Source organism: Tympanuchus pallidicinctus, unplaced genomic scaffold (genome assembly GCF_026119805.1).
Source record: "Tympanuchus pallidicinctus isolate F22 unplaced genomic scaffold, pur_lepc_1.0 scaffold5, whole genome shotgun sequence".
NCBI lineage: Eukaryota > Metazoa > Chordata > Aves > Galliformes > Phasianidae > Tympanuchus > Tympanuchus pallidicinctus.
The window spans coordinates 56451428-56465045 of NW_026294769.1; the positions used below are offsets into that span (position 1 = coordinate 56451428).

The 13618-nt window shown below is 37.0% G+C and overlaps 1 protein-coding gene across 1 annotated transcript in view; it reads right to left on the bottom strand.

The window, feature by feature from the left end:
• UBR5 (ubiquitin protein ligase E3 component n-recognin 5) overlaps nucleotides 1–13618 on the bottom strand; it is a 77651-nt gene that overhangs the window by 10480 nt on the left and 53553 nt on the right. The window contains exons 29-45 of the mRNA XM_052704776.1: nucleotides 13462–13608; nucleotides 13243–13361; nucleotides 13024–13150; nucleotides 12797–12926; nucleotides 12092–12252; nucleotides 11316–11555; nucleotides 10313–10436; nucleotides 9513–9624; nucleotides 8303–8434; nucleotides 7149–7410; nucleotides 6514–6778; nucleotides 4257–4468; nucleotides 3674–3904; nucleotides 2397–2470; nucleotides 1720–1892; nucleotides 1507–1620; nucleotides 743–963 (exon numbers count right to left, since the gene is read on the bottom strand). Coding sequence (XP_052560736.1) covers nucleotides 743–963; nucleotides 1507–1620; nucleotides 1720–1892; nucleotides 2397–2470; nucleotides 3674–3904; nucleotides 4257–4468; nucleotides 6514–6778; nucleotides 7149–7410; nucleotides 8303–8434; nucleotides 9513–9624; nucleotides 10313–10436; nucleotides 11316–11555; nucleotides 12092–12252; nucleotides 12797–12926; nucleotides 13024–13150; nucleotides 13243–13361; nucleotides 13462–13608 — 2844 coding nt within the window. The remainder of the gene's footprint in view (nucleotides 1–742; nucleotides 964–1506; nucleotides 1621–1719; nucleotides 1893–2396; nucleotides 2471–3673; nucleotides 3905–4256; nucleotides 4469–6513; nucleotides 6779–7148; nucleotides 7411–8302; nucleotides 8435–9512; nucleotides 9625–10312; nucleotides 10437–11315; nucleotides 11556–12091; nucleotides 12253–12796; nucleotides 12927–13023; nucleotides 13151–13242; nucleotides 13362–13461; nucleotides 13609–13618) is intronic.

Here is a 13618-nt window from a genome sequence, read left to right on the forward strand (position 1 = left end):
TAATCCTTAAGATTTTTAAGTTAGTACTTTTCAGTTCTGTGTTATAATCCCCAATCTTCTAAACACAACTCCTAACTCCTTGCTCCTACAGCTGTGCTCCAGAATCCTCTACTGAGGCTTAGGATTTTGTGTATTGTTGTACCAGTTGCAAATTTTAGCGGTTCTAGGTTTTAAAATGTTCACAAGTATTTCCGCATGTAATTTTTATGAAGCCAGTCAAATGAACTTTAATTTCATAGAAAGAAATTCAGCTGGATGCCTACTCTCCATGATAACTTAATGGTAACTTATCTTAATCCTTCCAATCTTTATAAAGCCTTTATTAAATTATCTGTCTCCTACAATACATGTTGATTTAAACAGAGAAGTTAAATTCACATTGGCTAACAGTTGCTAAAATAGAACACTACCACAGCTGAAATTCAAATCTTGCTTCAAAAAGATAATTACTCCAAAAGCAACTTCATTGCTGCTTGGAATGCACTCTTCTGGGCTGTCAATTCCCATTTTCCACATGGCTTACTAATAAGTCATACTATGTATGCAAAAGAAAGTCAGGTAGTAAAGGATTTTTAGTAGTTTGCACAGACCTCGAGACTGTTCAACTGTTCATTTAAAAGCTACTAAATACAAACATTCAAACTAAACGAAGATACCCATTTTAATTTAAAAGATTTTAGAGTCCTAAATATTCTTTTATCAGTTCAGTAACATTTCATACAGTAACTTTAAGTCCAACTACCTGAAAGATGTGAGAGGTGGCCCTTCGCTTTCTGTCAGTCCTATCTCTGCCAACAAGCTGCTTTTCAGTTGTGCTGCAAGGTCATGAGCTGAAGGCCCTGGTTTTGAACTCTCAGATTCTTCTGTAGGCACATTTTGTTCTTCTCCTTCTCTCTTCTGCCGATTTTGCATGCTCATAACATTTTTTAAGTTGGCTGCATAAGACATTTTAGTTGGAAGAACCTAAACAAGGAAAAGTCAAAGTTAATTACAGTTTATTGAAAGCAAAGGCTTTTTCAGGAAACACATTATTCTTAAAACACAGAAAAATAACTGCAATTGCTTTGATAATACACAAACTCACTGGTTTCAACAAATAGGAAATACAGTTTTCCTGTTTTACATTTATGTTTCATATACTTGTTTCATAATGTTCCGTAGGCATAATGCAGACACGTCAAATCTACCCCACATGGTAATATTTATTATAAATCATTACTCAACTGGCATTTCAAAATTAACATGGATCATATTGTAGCCTTTAAAAATATTGCCTGAAATCTGCTATTAATCAGTAACTGTACAAATTCTTACATTTCAAAAAAAACTAATACATAAGGAGAAATTAAAATAGAAGTCAAAAGATTTCACACTTGAAGTGCTTTTGAATTACTGCTCTGAAAGCTACTTAACATTTTATACTATAAATTGAAGCATCTTTTTTGGGAATTAAGGCACTAGTTTAAATTATTGCGTTCTTTAAAATAATAAAATCTTTAAATCTACCTCGAGACAGTTTCTATCCACTGTAACTTCCATTAAGCACTTCCCACTGTTGGCAGAAGATGAATACAGACCCTGGCTTGGTCGACCAAACAGATCTTCTTTGCGAGCATTTGGCTGAAAATTAACAAAAGCATTCTGGGTAAATAATATACTTCAGTTAGAAAAGAAAAAGTAAATTTCAGTTATCTTCCCGAATGCTATCTCTGGTGTCACCTGTAGTAAGTGGGGCTGGTCTGCCAAGGGAATGGCTTCTGCCAAAGGAACTTCAAAAGGATTGGGTGGAATGCAGCCAAGGAATGTCATCGAGTCTGATCGTCTGAAAAATGGATGATTTTGGCCAGTCTCTGCTGGAAGGGAGTCGTCATCTTTGTCATTGAGTGCAGCACCTAAATATCAGAAAGATGTCACTTCAATTTTCAGTTATAAAAGCAAAAAGAACACAAATTACCAAGAACTAAGCATCCTTCTTAGCTATATGACTAGAGGAGCAGGAATACAAGCTACCTTCCAATAACTTTAACAGTTCTAAGGATGTTTCTGCTGATCCACCCCCACCCATTTTTATTTTTTAAGTTGTTTAGTTGTCATTTTTATACCTCTTACTGCAACAAATTTTACTGAATGTGCACTGCTCCTCTACACACATTTCATTATTTTTAGAAACATTTTCAACAAATCAAAACTGTTACAGTTCAACTCAAATTTAAATTTTGAATTCTGCAAACTGCGCACAACTCCAAGTAAGGGCACAAACTGCAGCTCTGAGAGAAAGTAGATGAAATAGCAAGTATAAAAAACAATTATTCAAAGTCTCAACTAGCTAACTGGGACAAAAACACTACAAAAGTGTTGTATTTTAGTAAGCTAAGGGAGCATTTCTGTATACTAACTTTGATTGGTGTCGTCATCGTTCTCATGTTCTGAATCTTCATTGTCAAGACCCAGTTCCAAAAGCTCTCGAGTTCTAAAAGAATAAAAAGCATTTACAGCTGTAGAAGTCAATAAAAAGCCAGACCCTTAGCAAGAGTTATATCTGCAAGCTATAAATAATAACTCTGAAATGACTGGGGAATAAGTAGAGCTGTTTATGAGGAGGTGGTGTTCAGAGCTGTAGAGTACTTTTCATTACACAATAACTACATTACTCACACATTTACTCCATTTCACCACCTCTAGAGTTTGAGCTGAACTTAAAGCTTAAGGCATCGGTAGGTACATTCTTTTTTTAAATACTACGCCAATATTAAAAAAAAACTGGGAACCTTGAATTAGGGGAAGAATTACAGGTGAATAATTGTCCATAGTATATTTACTTGTGTAGAATACACTAGATAACCTAAAAAATAATGCCAATCATATATAAAAATTACCACGTTTCTGAATTGCTTACTAGATAAATGGATTCTACTGTATTATAAAAAGGATCAAGAACTTTGATTAGTATTCATTTGTGGCAGTGCGTGGATTCTCAAATATGTTCCGGAATTACAAGGGCTGTCCAAAATATTGCCTCCTATTTCATTACGTCCTTCTGGATTTCCTGGAAACCAGATAAACCATCTCAACCAACTCTGATTGATGCCTTGTGATATCCACTAAGCTAAACACTCAAGCTGCCAGAGTCAGGCCAGAGAAGAAAATCTTTCAATCACAGCACAATAATTACAGGCCTCATACCAGTCTGAAGATCATGGAGGACACTGCCAATCTTGGCTGGACAGTCCTTATCATCCCACAGTATAGTCTGGATTTGGCACCTTATGACTTCCATTGTTCAGGCCAATAAAAGATGGGTTGTATAGGCAATGTTTTCCTAGCAATGATGCTATCATAGCAGCTGTGAAAGTGTGGGTCACCTCCACAAGTACAGAGTTTTACAAGTGTGGTATGCCTGCTTTTGTTCATCACTGGCAAAAGCACACAGGTAATGGAAGTAACCATGTTGAAAAAGCATTCTGTACCTGAAAATCTGCTCTACCAATTAGTAATACTGTGCTCTTTGCATCTGTTGTAGTTTCCACAGAAATAAATAGGAGGCGTTCCTTTCAGAGTCACGTATACAGATTAATGTAAGTATTTGAGCTGCTGATTACCACCTCCAAAGATGGAAAGATGGGGGCATGTGCAAAGTTTACAAAAATTAGTTTCTATGAGTCAGACTTGATACCTCTTCCGTTCCAGCTGAGGAGTATCCAATGTTGTCTGTTGATTCATCGCTTTAATCCAATAAATAAGCGCTTGAAAAACATAGGCTACGTGCTTTAGTGAACAGACATCGAGAACAGGGAGAACATCTGAGTGCTCATCATTGTGAGAACGCATCAAAGACAGCGCGTAGTTCAGGAAATCACCACGTGCTGACATCATTCCCTGACGGGCACTGAGTAAAGTAGCTCGTCTGGTGAAAGGAAAGAAAGGAATACAAAGGAATTAGGCAGCACAGGCATCCTTTCCAAGTTAGTCTCTGCATCTGAAATACTGATGTCAAAATTCAAAGAAGTGTGATAAGAGTAATCATCACCATTTCATGCTTCACAATGCACTAGTGGCTCAAGTGCAATATATTACTAACAGTTAATACTTGAGACAAATCTAGTAAATCAGAATACACTAAATTGTAACATCACAAAAAGCAAACATCAAAACTACTGCTATGTTACCAAAGTAAATCCTTAAAAGTCTGTGAATGTAAAGATTTGACTGTAAAAATAGCACTTACACCACATCTAGCAATCAGACTATTTTCATACCTTCTTCCCTCAAGTGTTCTTAAGCTGGCTTCCTCCCGGGCTGTCATCCTTTCCCTTCTGGCTGAGTTCTGAGAAGCATGGAGAGGATGATTTGGATGCCCAGGATCACCAGCAGATGCTAATGCAGAACCATAACGCAGCTGAGCTTCTGTGGAGTCCATTATACTAACCATCCAATTCCAAGTAGGAATAAGCTTTTCTTCTACATAATTCTATACAGAATGAGATTTAGTGAGTTTTACAAACAACAGACTTAGATTATAAGAATGCAATTTCAACATAAGCCCTCATCCATGGCTTTCACATTTACATCACTTCTCCCACAAAGAGGTTGTAAAAGCCCATTAAGGAGTGAAAAAATTTAAAAATCCTGAGATCTTTATTGAGACAGCTGATTTACTTCTTAGGTGTACAGTCTCACCACTTACTAGCCTGGTGTCTGTAAAGCATTCTCACCATCCCTTTCTTTTCTTTGGGCACTTTTTCTAATCCTCACCTTGCGATCACACAGCACCTCCCAGGTGCACACATTCTGGGGTCTAATTTTTGGTCTAATTTCCACTGTTTTGGTAGCTTTTAAGTCCCCATCTTGGAATGTTGTTCCTCAGCCTTCAAAACTCACAACTAATTCCATAAAGACAGAATTAAGACCTACATAAAGATCTATGCCTGCATATAAGATTTCCCTTTCTAGTTCAGTCTTTTCCTCATTTGGTCCAAAACCAGCTCTGCAGCCTGCTTTTCTTGCCATTTACTAACTCCAACATATTGGTTTTTATTCTACCTAAGCCCTCCTCCTTCCCCCCCTCCCCCCTTTTTTTTTTTTTTTTTTTTTAATCCAACACAAATCTTCTTTATACTCTGGTCTTTAAAAGCATCCCTCATGCTTCAAACATTTTCTTACATCCAGCAGACACAAAACTCTAACTCAACCCCTATTTTTGTTTCTAAATCAAAGTTCAGCTCTCAGACTTCCACAGACCAATACACACCACTCACTGCTTCAGCTAGACAACACTCCTGTGCACTTGTGGCATAACAAGTGCAAAACATCTCTGATCAGAACAATACTGTCCCAACAAAGAATCTTCTGCACAGAAATTTATTTTGGCCTCGTCAGTAGTTAATCTGGGGTCTCTTATTTCTTTCCCTACATATTTATTCTGGAATCACTGAAGTACAGGAACATCTACGCATCAATCCTCTCCCTAACAAAAACCTTGCACTGCACTGTGAAAACACAGCCAATGCAGATACCTCATGGCACAACTACAAGTAATTACATTGTTTCCACACCCCAGAACACAGTACTACTAACAGCAAAAAAAGAAAAAATTCACTGCTTGAATTCCTGAACTCTCTAAAGCAGCGGTAATACTCTTACAGCTGATTTCTGTTCTAAAGTCAGTATAGATTATTTGCCTCTATACAGTATGCCCATATTCAAACCTATAACCACAGTCAAAACCTGAAGTCCCTCCTTCAGACATTTTTAGTGTCTGAGACTAGTTTCTGCCTATGCATGCCAGTTACTAATTCTCCCTTCCAATTATTTCTCTAAAGGTACATTTTGCATTTCACATCTACTTTCGAAGATCAACAGTCAAGAGCAGAGTACAAAAAAAATATGTAGTAAGAGGGAAGGGATGATTACGCCCCTGCAAGAAGCAAAAGCAAGCAAGTACATCTTCAAAATTCTTCACCTCAATTATTTGGACCTCGCTAACTTTCTTATTTTATGAGACTCAACAGCTCAGGTCAAAGAAGAATACTGATATAAATATACAAACAACTTAATGGGACTAGAAAACTAGAGCTACTTCAATCTATGCTCTCTCTCAAAGAAGAGCAGCCCAGGAGAGTTGGTATAATTTAGCCTCAAGAAACAGACTCAGTAGGCTCTTAATGACTCTTTACCTGATTAAAAGGTAAAAAGCCTTCTTAGTGGTATCCAGTGAATGGACAGAGAAAAACAGGCACAAACCGAAATACCTGGAAAACTCATTTGAACATAAGACTGTTTTCACTGTGAGATCTGTTTGGCACTGAAATAAGTTGTGCAGATTAGTTGAGAAATTTTCACTCTCTTGGAGAATTTCTAAGTCCTCAAAAGCCTTCTCCACTTAGACTGCAGTGAATTTGGACTAGCTAGTCTCCAAAGGTCCCTTTCAGCCTCAACAATTCTATCATTCTACCGCAGAAAAAAATTCCACTGTATTGAAATTATCCAAAAGTTTGCAGATAAGTATATTCTTACCTGCAAGTTAACTGCATCTTGATAAGTCAGCTTCACTGCAGCTGGGATCTGGGAGTACACTAAGTGATTGTACTTGGGAATGAGCCCCATTAGGTCAGATATCTGTCGTATCACTATACTGTATGCTCGTGCTAAACTGCTTGCAGAAGTTAAATAGCTGCTTGCATTGCTGGCTTCAAGTGCTGCAGCTGCTGCTGCAGCGCTCGTACTGATGGTACCACTCCGGCGTAGGTTTGATGGATCAATGTAAATCAAGCCTGCTGAACTCGCTAAATATAAAAGTATGACATTAATTAATGTAAGCTTTGCCATGCACTTTATGTATTGACTAATATGATTAACATTTCTAGGAAAGAAAAAAACTTGTAAATATTACTGATCTTAACAACTATACCTATTAAAAAGCTACTATCTACAAAAAAGAACTGTAAGTACGCTTACTGTAGTTAGTAACATCTCAAGAACTAAACTAGATCCCTCCTTCTAAATTCAAACCCAGAACTGGAACAGTCAAGACATATCACTGCTATCCTTCTGAAAGAAATACATAACATTTCATCTTATGAAAACAAAAGAAAACAGAAGAGAGTAAAGCCACAAGTTAACTGACTTTCACACATGCATTTTGCTCATACTTGCCTGCTGGGGTAGATGTGCTGGAAGGAGCAGCGCTAGTGGTCCTCTGGTTCTGGGTATTACGTACAGCCCACTGCATCGAACGGGGTGCCTGGGCAGCACCAGTGGCATGTGAGCTATTTGTGGTTCGTTCCAGAGGCTCATCAAGCATGAAGGTCTCCTGTTCCATGTCATCACTCTGACTGCTGCTGCTATCCGAGTCACTAGAATCATTTGATTGAGAGTCATCTTCAGAAAAAAATGCTGGAACACTGCTAGCTCCTATTAAAGAAAACAAGCAATGAGCAGTAATTGACAACCACAGCTGTATACACACATGCACATATCATGTAATCACTGTAAATGTTCTCATGAGAACTACACATACTATAAAAGTTCAGATGCCACAACTGCTCATTTAACAAGCTATCCTTATGACATACTGTAAATTTTCCATAGCAGGTTCACAACAAACCACTAAGATTATCCGAGTTCCAGAAGAGAAATTAAGAAATAATTCAATTCTTAAAAACTTCTCTGAACCCAGGCAATGACTTCTAAAATTGGGCTTTCAAAACTGGACAGCACAACAGTTTCTTTCAAAGAAGCCTTAAAATGACAGGCCAAGTTTCACGTTCTCTTTCAAACCACAGCTAACTGCTACACTAAAAATGAGTGAAAACACCTCACTGCCCTTCACGATACTAAATAATTTCTAGCTAACTAACACAGGCTGAAGCTTCATAAGAGTAGAGAAAACAGATCTAATTTTAGCACAAGTTCTGAAAATGTCTGCACAGCTTTTTCCAACTACTGGCAAAGGAAAAGCAAAGTAAAACAAGAAAATGGAAAGATGGAGGTGGGAGAGAAGAAGGTGGGTGAAGAGGAAAAAGAAAGGGAAAATAAGATTACAAGGAAAAGGTATTTGTTATGAAATGCCATAATCAGGTAATTCTCGCTCTGCTCAATCTAACTGCAAAGTAAATAATTTCTCCAGGGCATCTTTGGAATGCCAGATAGAGTCCAGATCCGAACATGAAGGATAATGTTTTTTTAAGATGAAAACAGCCCCACCCTTGTTAAAGCTGAATGAAACCACTATCATTTCTTTCTCCTGTGTAACTTAGTTTTAATACCTCAACAGCTAGATGAAACACGAGATGATGTGGCATACCTGCTTCTGACCCAGCAGTAGCTGCAGTGACAACACTTCTGCGCCCACTAGCATTGTCCTGATTACTGTGGTTACTCTCACTGTCACTTTCTGTTTCAGCAGCAGCTAGCAAATCCAACTCCATATCACTGCCTACAGAAACAATATAAAAAAAAAATCTCATGTTTAAAAACAGAAAAAAACAGAATGGCTGTGGTGGATCAAAGACGTTAAACTAAACCCAGGGCCTCTTGCTATAGCAAAAACTAACAGATATGCAGGAAAGAGCACAGAGAGAGTGCAAATATGCAGCAATACTTGTAGCTTATTTTCTCATTTTCCAGTAGTTAGCAATCCCTGGCCTTCTCACTCAATACTGTGCATATACATTCAACACACACATGCTGAAAATTAAGGCTTGAAGGATTCACGGCATCACTAAACTCAAGAGACTTCATGACTTCTCCCATATGTGTATTAGGACAATTTACCACATGCTGTTTCAAACAAATATCCAAGAAACATCTGAATACTGAAAATAACTAAGTAAACCTAACTAAAAATACAGGTTCTATTCAATTTTAAGTTTCAAGATTGAGCGTTCTAATTCCTCAACAAGCAAATAAATTCATTTCCTGTCCTGTAAATTAGCTGACTGGAAACACAAGGCACAGTAAGAAAGGTGGTCATTTTTTTCTTTATCATAGCTTTGGGCTATTTAATCCCAAAGTGACTCATGCAAGATAATCACATTAATGGCAAAAAAGTTGAATTAATTTTATCTATTAAAAATTTGACCCAAAATTTAGTGTTACATGACTGATTTGAAAACCAGCTCATGATGCTTCAGATCCCTTTTGAAAACACCTGCTATAACCATTACTTTATCATTAGCCATTTGAGAGTAAATTATTTTTCAATCCACCAAAGAGTTTGTGTAAGAAACTGCACCAATACAGTCAGCAGCAGCAAATACAAAAGGTAGAATAGAAGTTGGTACCAAAACTTTTTTTTTTTTTTGATACTTCAATATTCTCTTCTTATGCATAAAGAAAAATAAAAAAGCTTCCGCATGGTCCTAATATAAACTGTTCATAATTTTACCCTAAAATCATCTCCTAAGCCCTTTAGTTCTCTCTGCTCAAGTCAGTCTCATAGATTACAACCATTAGTGGTTGATGCACAGTTTGTTAACCTAACCAGCAACGTGCACAATGTACATTATACATACCATCTTCATCATGCTCATCATGCTGCCCTTCTGCTTCAGCATTTTCTTCACCATGTTCTTCCTGCTCATCGTGATGGTCTTCCTCACCAGCTACCCCCTCAACAACCTCAACCTGGAAAGAGTATTTTAATTTTATGTTACAATAAATTCCTTATAAAAGATGATTTACGTATTTTCAGAAACAAACAAGTGTAACATTTGATATAAGTAACTACTAAACAAGAAAATACATTTCAGAAATACATTTCAGATGGCCTCAGAATTGAATTGACATAAATGAATTTTCAGCCACAGTAGTTGTTTACAGTTGAGGCCACAGCACCTTAAAAACAAAATAAATCCATGCCCACAGACAGGAAATAGCTTTGGATATTAGATTTTTATGCTGAAAGGATAAAACCGACTAAAAACCTAAGAGTCATTTCAATATATTGGAGAGTTACCATCCTTTAGTATCCATATACCTTCAAAGTGTTTGAATGGGGAGTTCTCATACAGTGTAAAATTACATACAAACGATACTACAGATGCATTTATTGGTAGACTAAGACGTATTCAGCCAAACTCAAGGCACATCTCATACTCTGAAGAGACTACTGTTGAATACAAAACAGTGTTGATTACAAAGTTCTGTGAAAGCAAAATGCTCATGGCATTTCATGAACTCAACAGTACCGGAGGAGATAGTTTCAGTTTTGCAAATTGGAGGTCCTGACGTATGGATTTTTGGATCAGGTGTTAAAGCATATGCTAATGCATCAGGTGCCATGCTTAGGAAGTAAAATAATTAGAAAACTGACCTCTTCCACATCTGCTGAAACTATATCATCTTGTTCTTCATCCCTGCCACGAACTGGTTGCGACTGGCTGATTCGTCTTTGCTGAGGATTCCTTATGATGTAGGATGACTGAGACTGGCTAGAACTTTAATTAATAAACAAATAAATAAAATGAGGAGGAAGGAGAAGGTGTTATAACAAAAAAACATTAAGAAACAAAGCAACACTTCAGACACATATAAATATGTTTTTTTAAAAAAGGAGATGTAAAAACCCTATGAAGTAGCTAGACAAAAAGCAGACAGAGGCAAAAAACAAAACAAAACAAAAAAACACTTATGTAGCTTTATCATGAAAGTATGATCAACTCTGTTCCTAGATGGGTGCATAGGAGCCAAATAACTTGCTGACAGCAAAGCCAAACTGAAACAGTAAATTAGCATAACTGGAACACCTAAAGCCAGTAAAATCTTTTAAACTAGTAAGAGAAACTCCAAGCTTCATGTGTAAATACATCCAAATTCAATAGACCAATTACATTCAGATAAAAGCTGGCAAAAATATTTTTTGGTATTTTTCAGAGATAAACAGTGAAAGGCAGGAAGAAATTACTGAAAGTTAAAACAAGAAATTCCTGTTAGATTAAAAAAATAAGATTTTTAAAGAGTTTTCATAGTTAGGGCAGTTACCAATCTGAAAAAATTGCACCAAAACATGGTGTGGAATTCCCACTTTTGGAGAGATTCAGAGCCTAAATGGACTAGGGCCCGAGTGATCTTACAAAACCTGAGCGGGAACTTCGGGGGGTACAGGCAGGAAAAGGAGCAGGGTTATAACTTAAGATCTCTGGACATCACTATCAACCTAAATCACTTAGAGATCTGTCAATAGGAAGTACTTCCAAAACGCTTGGCCGGAATAAAAAGCTTCACCACTTTCCTGTTAGTGAAATGCTAACAGTAAAACATAAACAACAAAACCACCCTGAACATTCTCTGAAAAACAAAAAAACAGCAAGCTTTACCTGCTGGACTGGTCAGATGATGGTCTTGGTGGTAGAGGCTCCACAGAAAACAGTTCTTCACTTCCCTGCATGGCATCTATACTAGTGCTAGCTAGAGTAAAGGGAGCCGTAGGACGTGCAATTCCCATCCTGACTGGAATAATTAGAGATTCTGCTACATTGCACAATTCTTCAACAGCATAAGGCAATAACGCCTGGAATACACGTTTACATTTTCCAATTGGCTGTGGGATAAAATTGCTAGAGGGCAAAAAAAAATTTAAAAAAAAAAGAAAAAGAAAAATAAAGGTTAAGTAGGTTATCTTTTAAAAATTCTTTGTATTAATTTTTTTCAGAGAGTTGAAACAGTTATCTTTAATACATAGTGTTGCTGTATGTATATATATATGCAAAGCTAGTGAAGTCAGTTAAAAACACTCATCATTCAGTAACGAGATTAGGGCTGGATGTTTAAATTACCACTGATGAACAGCCATAGACTGTATTATTATTATCATTTTTTTTAATCAACTAGATTAAGAAAACCTACCAACAAAAATCCTAAAGTTTTAAACACGGAAGTTCAGCATTTATGTTAATAAGTAAACTTAACAAACTACATGATAGCAGCAGCTATTATGCAGTTCAGATGTACACACATAATAAACAATGCTGTCTGTAGACTCTAAATTAATTCAAATGTTTCTGTCTCTTGGTGATTAGTATCAAAACACGTTGAGAGAGAATTAAAAAATGAATAAAAGCAAACAATGAAAACAAACACTCTTCATACATACTTTTTCTTTTTGGAAGAAGCCATTTCGACACTAAGAATGACAAACACCCTTGCCACAGAGCGCAGGAATCTCATTGTAACAGCAATAGCTTCTTCTCTGCGTCCTGGTGTATACTTGTTTTGTAATTCTTTTACAAGAGTACCCAGTAGAGTATCTAAGAGCTGCAGAAACAGATGATTAGAGTCCAATAATGGTATGTGTGAAACAAGCCAGATTAAGATTCAGGAAAACAGACCACAGCCATAACAATGTGATTTCAAAAAAAAAAAAAAAAAACAAAAAAAAAAACCAACCACACAACTAATTTCAAGTTTTTTTTAAATTAGTCTCCAAGTGTTTCACCAAAAATACCCTAGAATATCTTATTATATCACAGGGATTATAAGAAAGATGGAGAAATACTTTTTAGCAAGCTCTGACACAGATGACATGCAATAGCTTTAAACTGAAAGAAAGCAGAATCAAGCTGGATATAAGGAATACATTTTTCATGACGAAGGTTGTGGGATGCTGGAAGATTGCCAGAGATGTTGCATACAGGCCGTTAATGGAAGCTTCTGAAGTTGCAAAAAGAGCAACATAATCAATAGAAATATGCCTGCCCACGGCAGGCAGGTGGAGTACGTGATCTTCAAGGGTTCCTCCCAACCCATGCTGTTCTACAATTATTCAGAATCTATGTAAGACGTGGCTAAACCTGCTTACCAAAATGTCAGCTGTGCACTTCACAATAAGGCAGTGTGTAAAACAGTCCAAGCGAATAGTCCCACTCTGCTGGTTGAGGTAAACTTGTTCTTCAGGCAAAAGATGGCCTATCCTACTGCTTGCACTAAGACTTGGAAAAGAAAAACAAACAAATAAAATTCATGTAAGTCAGCGGGTCTCAAACATTAGATCAAATTTTACACTGATGACTATTTGTAAATACACACGGGTCTTTATTTTCTTGGGAGCCAAACATTATCATAGATTTCAGTGCATTCCAGTCTTGCAAAACACGTTCCAAAGCAAGCTGGGCAAATCGAGGAGGTTCTAAATCGTGATCAGGCATATCAGAATCTAAAGAGAGAAAAAAGCAATATAAGAAGGAGGTACTGGAATACAGAGTTTGCCATTTATTATAAATACCATTTATTAAGTGAAATCCTCACCCTCAGGATTTGCAGTTTTACGATTGCGATCTTCCCTAATTCTAGGTGGTCTGTATTGGCAGTGTTCCACAGTTTGCCTGGCAACTGTCTGTACTAAAAACAGCAGAAGATGTTCTCCCCTATAATGAAAAAACAGGTCAGTTAATGGAGATATGATATACTATGTATTTTAAAGTAATAAAGATTAATCTGCTCTAGTTATTGCATGTATGAACTTGCCTGCTGTTTGGCATAGTTACAAGATTTGTGGTGGTAAGCAGACGATAAAGGAGATCAAGGCGAGCAGATTTCTGTCCTGCAATTAGTGTTTTACACTTGCACTTCTCCCAGCAATCACAGTAAGCTGTGGGTGATGTTCGTTTCAGTCTACAAGAAG